The sequence below is a fragment of the Sebastes umbrosus genome, chromosome 13 (assembly GCF_015220745.1).
Source record: "Sebastes umbrosus isolate fSebUmb1 chromosome 13, fSebUmb1.pri, whole genome shotgun sequence".
Taxonomy (NCBI): Eukaryota; Metazoa; Chordata; class Actinopteri; order Perciformes; family Sebastidae; genus Sebastes; species Sebastes umbrosus.
The window spans coordinates 9,303,528-9,313,263 of record NC_051281.1 but is presented as its reverse complement, the minus strand read 5'-3'; the positions used below and the strand labels follow the sequence as shown (position 1 = coordinate 9,313,263).

At 39.7% G+C, this 9,736-nt stretch overlaps 1 protein-coding gene across 2 annotated transcripts; it reads left to right on the top strand.

Moving 5' to 3' along the window:
- The first annotated feature begins 1,865 nt into the window (after positions 1-1,865).
- LOC119500606 (histamine N-methyltransferase A-like) lies at positions 1,866-8,410 on the top strand. 2 transcript variants are annotated; one of them, XM_037790424.1, is made up of 7 exons: positions 1,866-1,901; positions 3,123-3,256; positions 4,172-4,224; positions 5,899-6,006; positions 6,164-6,294; positions 6,537-6,630; positions 7,706-8,410. In XM_037790424.1, the coding sequence occupies exons 2-7, from the start codon at positions 3,132-3,134 to the stop codon at positions 8,056-8,058; spliced, it is 864 nt and encodes a 287-aa protein (XP_037646352.1). In that variant the 5' UTR covers positions 1,866-1,901; positions 3,123-3,131; the 3' UTR covers positions 8,059-8,410. The 2 variants fall into 2 exon arrangements, with proteins under 2 accessions (XP_037646352.1, XP_037646351.1); XM_037790423.1 differs by lacking the exon at positions 1,866-1,901 and adding an exon at positions 2,879-2,993.
- Positions 8,411-9,736: the final 1,326 nt, after the last annotated feature.

The following is a 9,736-nucleotide window of genomic DNA, read 5'->3' as shown; positions in this document are numbered from 1 at the left end:
ACAATCGTAACTATCTGTATTTAAGCTTTTCTTGATCATTTTTAAAGATAATTATTCAGTTTTTTAGATGTTTATGACTCTATTTCAACAATTAATTTATGTCAGAAGAAAAGGATTTCATGGAATTCTAAAAATATTTCTTGTAAAGAAACAGATTTGTTTTGCAAAACTTCTGAGAGTTAATGTAAATTTGGGCTTTTGCAACGTAAAATTACATTTTTCATTTGTGATTTATATGTAAATGGTCTTAGATTTACGGTGTATGACTATTCTAACAATAAATATATGTTAAAAGTAAAATATTTCTTGTAATATTACAGTAATAAAGGTTAATTATATAAAGATAATTACTGTTTTTTTTTACAGTTTATTTATGTTAATTAGCGGACAGCATTTTTCCGTTTTTTAACAGACATTTTCTGGCGCCCCTGCTGCCGGAAAATTTCCGTTATTTTACACTTTTTTTTTTTACAGTGTAGGTTTGGTGGGAAGAAACACTGTCTGAACAAACACAAGTATACAAATTCTGCTAACAGCGCTAACAGTGCAAACAACAGCCAAAGGGCTGTCCGCGATAACAGTGTTTACCTGAGGAGGAACCGGAGGGTGGGTGTTACGCTTCTGCGCCGATGCCGTCGGTCGGGGCGACGTTATGAGCTGTATATGCATTAAAAGTATGCGGAACCGGCCCAACAAAGCACGGAGAAGCTCGGATTACATCACACATGGGGGGAGAACGACTTTACTCCACTATATCTTTATCTTATATAGGTAGTGAGGAAGAGGATTTCACTCCTTGCTAAATATTATTTTGTGTGCAAAATCTCAGTCTTCTTATATACTGAACTAAAATGAGAGTATGTAAACCAAAATGACTCCTTTTGAGCTGCTCATGATTGAGGGTCCAGTCCTATTCAGAGCTGAAGGGGGGATGCAGCCGATCCCAGCTGACATTGGGCGAAGGCGGGGTGCAACCTGGACAGGTCGCCAAACTATCACAGGGCTGACACATAGAGACAGACAACCATTCACGCTCACATGCACACCTTCAGGCAATTTAGAGTCAACAATTAACCAAACCTACATGTCGTTGGACTGTGGGAGGCTGTTAGGCGACAGTGCTAACCACTGCACCACTGTGGAGCCCCGGGTCCAGTAATGACGTATCACAATAAAAGAGTTTGCTCTGTGCTCCCACTAACGGTCAATTTAAGTCATAGATTACATGGATTATTGTTCATGTCTCAACAGGTCAATCTAAACTTTAAATTGAATGTTTAAGGAATGTGAAATGAGAAATACATTTTGGTGCATGAGGTTTTCACACTTAGGCCACATTACACTGAGGCAGTGGGATTTCAAAGTTCAAAGACTTCCTGGTTTATTCCAGGACAGGTGGATGTCGAGGTGCTCAGTCTACTGCAGTCTACATTCCCTGCCGTCCCGATCACTGCTGACATTGTGTATATCATGACAGTAGCGCATGAGACAGGTAATCTGAAAGAAATCATGTGCCTCTGTATCCTCCGGTGCTCCTAATAGCATCTGCAAGATTTCACAGAACGGAGGAAAAAAAAAAACAATCAGAGCCGAGCTGCAGCGGAGAAAGATTCAGAAACGTGTGGTAATTAGTAAATAATAGTAATAATCCACAGTTAAAACTCTGTACTGTATTCATTCATTGAGCTCTCCAAGTCATTCTGTGTTCTAGAACACTGTCCGGCACACATTTCAGAATAAAAGCCTCGTGTTAACAAATGAAGGGATTCTGTCTATAGAAAAAACGCCTGATGGCTTTTATTTTGAAATGAAAGCGTTGATTTAAAAATAAGTCTTTACTTTTTTTCATCTCCATAACATATTCTACAGATAGACATCGAAACTGTAGTAAAGTCTTGCTGGTATGATGTTAATTTACTGTCACTAGATCACTTTCACTGTCTGTGACATATTCTACAGATGTCTAGATATGGAAACTGTATTATGTAGCTGATAGGATGTCCATATGCTGTCAATAGATCACCTTCCCTGTCTGTTGCTGCTGAGAGACGCAGCTGAGACATGCGCGGCTCGCGTGAAAAATAGGCGAGCCCTCTATTCTATAAAATAGACGCGGGTCGCGTCTCATGTGGGCAGTGTGTCCACTCTAACCTGTTAACATGGACGCCGAAATAAAAAACAACACGCCAAGCAGCCGCTGGTAGTGTGTCCACCACTTCAGTGTGGGAGGTGCAAGCCCATGTAGAACCTTAAACACGGGGCAAGCATCTGCAAAATGATTACAAATGTTTAAAACCATCAAAATTAAATAAATTCTACTTTTGTACTTTTATAATAATCTTGTGCAAAGGTAATAATTTATGTGCATGTAACCCACGTGCTGGAGCCTCTCTGCACACCCTGGGACTCTGCGTTGTGTTTATAGTTGTGTTATGGGGTGTGGTGCAGATTAAGGGAAACACCAGCACAGTCTTTCTGATTGTGGTTGAGACCGGGAACACTTTATTTGTCCACAACATCTGCTGTCATCTCACTTGTTCGTCAACAACCTTACGAAGCAATAAAGCAAAGTAGACAGAAAAAAAGATGGCGTCCCCACGTAACTTTTGACCTACGGTGTCCTGTAAGGGACAAACATGCCTATTGCTCAATTCAGAATGGTAATTACAGCACACCAGCGACACCTGGTGGCTGATTTAGGCTACTGCCTTACATGCACATAAAAAGCATCAACTTTTGGGACTCCGTAGGCTACTATGTTTCTTCTGGGAGTTCTCTTGTAAAATACTAATGATGAGGCTGATATTGTAATAGCAACTGGAATACACCCTGAATAGGAATCTGACAGCACAGCTGCGGCTGTTTCAGGCAAAGTTCATCTTTCAAGAGTTACGCAACAAAAGGTCATTTGAGGACTGTGGGAGGGGAGTAACTCTATATCTTAAAAGTGGGAGAACAGTCGACTCTCTGTCTTTACTCTCCGCATGTTCAAGGTAACTGTACAATACTCATAATGTTCGATTGGTGTTTACCATAGGGGTTTAGAGTTAGTTTCTGAATAGTTGCATGCCTAAAAATAGCTTTTTATTTGATTTGTGTTTGCTTTGTTTAATGCATTGCAGGAATCAGTCATGGCTGCGCAGACTTGTTATGAGGGCAGTTCTGTCCAAAGCTTTCAGTTCTACCTAGAACAATCGGGAGAGCACGAGGCCATGCTCCAGTGTGTTCGCAAGATCCTGCCAGGAGAATATAAAAGGTACAAAAAGAAAGGTTGGGAGTGCTACACTGCACTTGTTTTTTCATCTTTAAACTAGTTTTACTATTTACCAGACATAGAGATCATTTAGCTCATTGACTGAGTTCTCACTTTATGACTCCTCTCAAAAGTTGGAAGATGTCCTTTCAAAGGGAGATGAGATTGCTTATAATTTTATGCAGGTACAAAGCTGGCAGTAGTTCTACAGTAATACAATCATAATGCTCTTTCCGTTGGTCAAAAGTCCATTTTTTTGTGCTTGTGCCCATTTGCCATGTCCACACAACTCTGATAACAGCCGAGTGGGTGGGGGGCAACACAGTTCAATTTTTTGGCAGGACTTTTCTTTATAGTTCATGGCTCTTTTAAGGCGCTCGGCACTGTGGTAGTGTAATGAAGGATTTGTACTAATAATTAAATATTACTGTAGGATGTTCTGTACTCTTCTTTCTTATTTAATGACTGCAAATTCCTGTTTCCACACAGTCTCTAATTGGAGGGCATGTTGTGCATAAATACATATGGGTTAATTAGAAAGTAATGTAAGATTATTTTTGTATTATATTATTACATATACATATAATAAAATTGTAACTACTGGTATTAGACTTGAGGGATGAGAAACTACAACTTCAAAAATGCTTTTAGATTTATTTTTTTTGTTTAAGAGAATGGAGAGTGAATTTCTAAAGTCATAAATCAGCAATCAGGCCAATAAAACTGCCAAATTATTGTTGTGAATCAACAACATAACGAAACTGTTATTATGTGCTGTTGGGTAATACAAATGTAGGTATTTGTTTATTTATTTATTTTTACCATTTCAATTTATCCTTCATGTACAGTTTCAATTGTAAGTAAATGTTGCATCCTCTAGCCACGTTTCACTTTTCCATCTATCATGTGTTGATGCAGAATTGGAGCAGGCAAAAGCAGTCTGGATGTTCTTGGAGTTGGAAGTGGTGGAGGTATGTGATGTGATACAGCAACTGGTAACTGTTGAGTGAACAAATGTTGTGGTTTGTTGACTGGCTCTGTTACTAATTGTAGTGCGCGGTGGCAAAGATCCACGAGTGCAAGAGATGACATTATTGTGTGATTTTTGTTTTTAGCAGCTTTATTTAAAGACCAGATGGACACTGTTCCATGATTTTAAAAATAATGATGCCATTGAATTTGATTTAAGTTTCCCCCAATATCAGATATACTGTAATCATGAACAATCCAAATCTACATATAGTAAATACCCTATTTATATACAAGATGTACCCATCAGTTCATCAAGGTTGGCCATATATGAACATCTTGTTAAGGGTTCAGTTCAAAAGGCTGGACCCAAATCCAGGTCACCAGGCAGGCAGGTAACATGAACAAAAGGCGAGCTTTAATAACCAAAAGCTGGTAGCAAAAAACAAAACTGTCAGGAAACAATAACTGGGGAGCTGGCTGATGCTATAAAGTACAAAGGAAAAACACCAAAAAACTAGACTGAGGACAAACCAGTATGGCACAAGGAACACCAGTAACAAACGCAGATGACCAGACACTGCAAAGCACACAGAATAAATACACAAAGAGAGCAGGGTGATTAGACGCAAGTGGGACAAATCAGGACGGGGCACTCAAACACAAAGGCGGGAGAAAGGCAGTAAAACCAGACATGACACATGAGGAGAGTGAACTTTCAAAATACAACAGGAAACAAACTAAGTAAAAACCCAGGACCATGACAATCGGAAGTTATTATGAGGCTTCAACTGACTCAGTTAAACAAAGCAAATAAGTGTCTTCCAAACTGACTTTCAAAATTCCCTCTTTGTGTGACTCCACTGCAGTTCAGCAAGGAAACTATATGGGCAAACATATGGGGGAAATTTTGTACTGAACAGACTCTGGGAGTGACGGAGCCTCATATTTACTTACATATAATATAATCTTTTGAATACATTTCACACAGAAACAGGACTGTGGATCACTCACATTGGAAGCCCATTAGAAAGGGTCCTGGTATTTGTTTAAAGACGACAGATTTGAATCAGAAATGAATGGTTGTCTGTCTCTATGTGTCAGCCCTGTGATAGTCTGGCGACCTGTCCAGGGTGTTACCCGCCTTCGCCCAATGTCAGCTAGGATCCGCTCCAGCCCCCCTGCGACCTTGAATAGGATAAGCGGTTACAGATAATGCATTGATGGATGGATAGTTCTATTATCATTACAGCTATTATTACTGATATTTCTATTATCACTCTATTACATCCACTGCTATTGATTATTGATATTAGTCCTATTTGTGTTACTACTTATAGCTGTTATGCTATTATTGTGGTGGCTGTCCATCTCTCTCTCTCTCTCTCTCTCTCTCTCTCTTTCAAAACCCAACCGGTCGAGGCAGATGGCCACCCTCCCAGAGCCAGGTTTCTACCCGTTAAAGGGGAGTTTTTTCTTGCCACTGTCGCACCAAGTGCATGCTCATGGGGGATTTCTTGTTGGGTCTCTAAATTATAGAGTACAGTCTAGACCTGCTCTATATGAAAAGCATATCGAAATAACATCTGTTAGGATTTGATGCTATATGAAAATAAATTGAATTGACACTGAGGCAGTTGGATTTCAAAGTCTAAAGACTTTCTGGTTTATTCCAGGGGAGATGGACGCCCAGGTGCTCACTCTACTGCAGTCTACATTCCCTGCTGTCCCGATCACTGCTGACGTTGTGGAGGGCAGCTCTGAGCTCACTGACAACTTCAAAGGTATCGACAATTCAGAACGCCACACAGTGTAATGTTTCTGTGTTTAGGTCATGGTTATTGTCATTTGTTATATAAAAAGTTCTCATACACTTTATATATATACTCTGTATCTCAATGTTATTGTCTGCTTTCTCGTTTTTTTATGTCCAACTTATAGCTGTGGTAGCAAAGACCACCAACCTTCAGAAGATCCCATTTGCTTGGCATATCATGAGCAGTGAGGGCTATGAGAGGGAAGTCAAAGCAAAAGGAGACATGAAGAGATTTGACTTCATACACATGGTTCAGGTATGGTGACTTTGTTTTTTGGACATTCAGTTTAAAAATGATGTAATGACAAGTCTCTCACTTTGTGTAAGCAATGAGATTTATTTAGCATCCCCTAGCTTCCTAGTCCTCCTCTGCTGCTTGAATTCAGTGAGGATCAAATCAGCAGAACCTTCATAACGATTAGAGCTATAAATAGTCACATAATGATGCATCCCAAATTAATCAAATTAAAGTTTCCCCAACAACTCTCTCCTTAACAGATGATCTACTACGTGGACAACCTGGCCGACACCATCAAGTTCTACCACAGCCTTCTGAAGAACAATGGCAGGCTCATGATCATCGTTGAAGCAGGTAAGATTTCCATACTGCCGTCCTTTTTCCTCCAAACCTCTATCTTCAGCCTTGTGTCCTAAAAATTACCTCCTATTAAATTACTGCATTCTGAATTTTGTTTGGAAGGAAACATTTGCAAATCCACGGTGCAGCAAGTGATATAGTACAATGAGTGACCCACAGAGCAGGTGACGTGATATATTAAGCGACCGTTAATGAAAGTTTCGTGGAATAGAGTGCTGCAGGGATGCCAAATTGATGTAGGCTAACCCGGAAGTTAGCGTCACCCTGGTTCACTCAAAAAAGACAATAGGATTTTTCCATTGGACTTTGGATTATTGCAGAAAATAAATTCTGTGTCGAACAAACATTTATGATATGTACACATTTTGTTCAGCAAGATAATCTTCATAAACCGTGTCTCATGCCCGGCTCATCAAGCTTGTTAAGTGTCCCTTGGCATCAGATAATGACAAACGGAGACACCCTTTAGTGACTGTATGCGACGCATCAGGCTTTCAACTAACTCCAATGTAAACCCACCTGCAGCAATATCCAATGGTCAGAGCAAGTGACGTAGTGTTAATAGTGTGCGAGTCCGCTAAGGGCTGACACATTTTATGTCGTAGAACGAAACATTAAAATCTCTTATGCTTGTGTTAACCACAGAACGTGTTTCAGACATCTAACTAAAAACCCATTTAAAAACATTTAAAAATCACTTTAAGAGTTATTTTAACCCAAACCACAATCTTTTCCTAAACCTAATCAAGTAGTTCTGTTTCCTAACCAAGTCGATCTATTCCTAAACCTAACTAATTACTTTTATTTTCTCATGTGTTGTTGAATGTCAAGCTGAGCGTCAAGAAAAATAAGGGAAATTTGCGTCTATGTACACGGATCAAATAGATTCAATTTCGTGACTATTTCACAAACTGCTGTGAGACTGTGTTGTGAAGCTACCAGCTCTTTTGACTCTTAGATCCTAAGATGACCGAGAGTTTCTCTTGACTGTAACAAAATAGCATCACCTTTTTGTTGTTGTTTGCCAATATGTATTATGTAATGTATTATTTCATCTCATCCTATCAAGCTAACGCTGGCTGGGACACTCTGTGGAAGACTTACAAGAAGGAGCTCTGCGTCGACGCCATCACAGAGTACCGCTCATCGGGAGAGGTTATTTCCTGCCTGAAGAGCCAGGGTCTGAAATATGAGGAGCACGCCATTCCCAACACCTTCGACATCTCTGAGTGCTTCAATCCAAGCAGCCAGACTGGACAACGTCTGCTCAATTTCATGACAGCGAAAGATAACTTCTACCAGTCCTTCACCCCAGAGATCAGAGCAGGCATTTTAGACCTTCTCAGAAACAAGTGCAGCACTGAAAAAGATGGCAGGGTATTCTTCAACAGTAATTTGAGCTGCATACTTGTTTATGCTTGAGCATGTTCGATGGATAAATGTTCCTATATTCTGATTTCTGTTCTTGCATTCACTTTACCCTGCCATTTTATCTAAAGTACAGCATGTTTTCCTGTTGCTAAGATTAAGTTTACCATATTTTTCTGTCTCTTTATCACTTCCACATTAGTTAATTTGTAAATCTATTGTAAACCAAATAAAGTCACTCATGATCAAAGGAGTGACAGCTTGTCAAATCCAGTATCTTTGCACGCATTTGACTATGTTTATAAGTAAAAAAGATGAATTGCACTTTCACTTTGTTAACTAGAGAAATATTTCCAACTTAATTTCAGCTTTAAATGAATGAAATTAAACAACGAAATGACATGTATTGCATTCACAATGTGCTCTGTGTTTGGTTGCCTAAATAGCAAACTTGATTTAATATGTATTTCTGAGAGGAGCAGACAACAAATGCCAAAGATGGTAGCCATTCAAATTGCAAAAAATCAAAGGTATCATTCAGTATTTTCTTGCTTCTTTACATTTTAGAGATTTTTTGTCCGAGACTGGCCGGATCTTTCTTGATTGGTAGGCAGGTGAGCTGATTGCAGGTGACTAGCAGGAGTGTTGATTACAGATTATGTCCAGGTGAGTTGTGAGAAGGAGAGAGAGAACAAGAGGGGGAGGGAAACGAGCAAACAGACAGACACATGTCACTCATAATAAAAGGCAGAAAAAAATATTAAAAACACACTCACACCAGGCAGTCCTGTGTCTTACAGTGTAATATAAGCAAGTGCTGCTGCTTTTTTTTGACAAATATCATACTTATAGGCGTCCAATATCATTAGAGAGAGCTAGATTAGTCATTAAAATAAGAGTACCACAGGATCGCCTGCGCACATGCAGTTTTGGGCAAAAAACATGCAGTTTTATTCATGCAGTATGTATGTAGTATGCCTCATTTGCATATTTAAACATAACATTTCAGAGAACTTGTAACACAAAAAAGTATTGTCTTAATGTAAATAATCAACTGGGGAAGTTCCATAGTGATATCTGTTAGTTTAAATCTTTACTCTCTTCATCTGAAGTGTCTCCTTTTAAAACTTGAGCTTCCACGTGATGCTGTTCACCATAAAGCCAGCAGATGGTACTACATGTCTGAGAATGCAGCTGATCCTTTTATCTGTGCTCCACTGCAGCAACTCCAGTAGATGGCACGCTCTCCTTACCTTTTAGATATGGCCTTACAGCCAAGAGTGAGAACACTTAACATTTCTTAACCAAAAAACAGTAATGTGTGGGAAATAATTCTCTTGTTATTTGACTCCTGTACTTCCAGTTTGCACTCAGCAGTCTAACACAGAGAAAATTTCTAACAGTAGCACAAACACGCATGTCTGCCGTGGCTGCACGTGCACAAAATCATGTCAAGGCGCCGAGGTCTTGTCTCGAGCTATCTCGCAAATGTATTCTGGCTGCTCATTTACCTCATTAGCTTTAATAGATCAGTAATTGAAATTCATCAGAAATTCTTGTCAGTGCACTCCCCCCTGATGTCAGCGGGCTTTCAGCACCTGCTCAGGCTCCATTACCGGGGGTCCTCGCTGGGCCCTCTCATACCACAGAGTGACAGAGCATTAGTCACTGAGATAATCAACCTCAAGACACTGCTTGCCGCTAATGCTCTTCAAGAACTATTTACTCCACA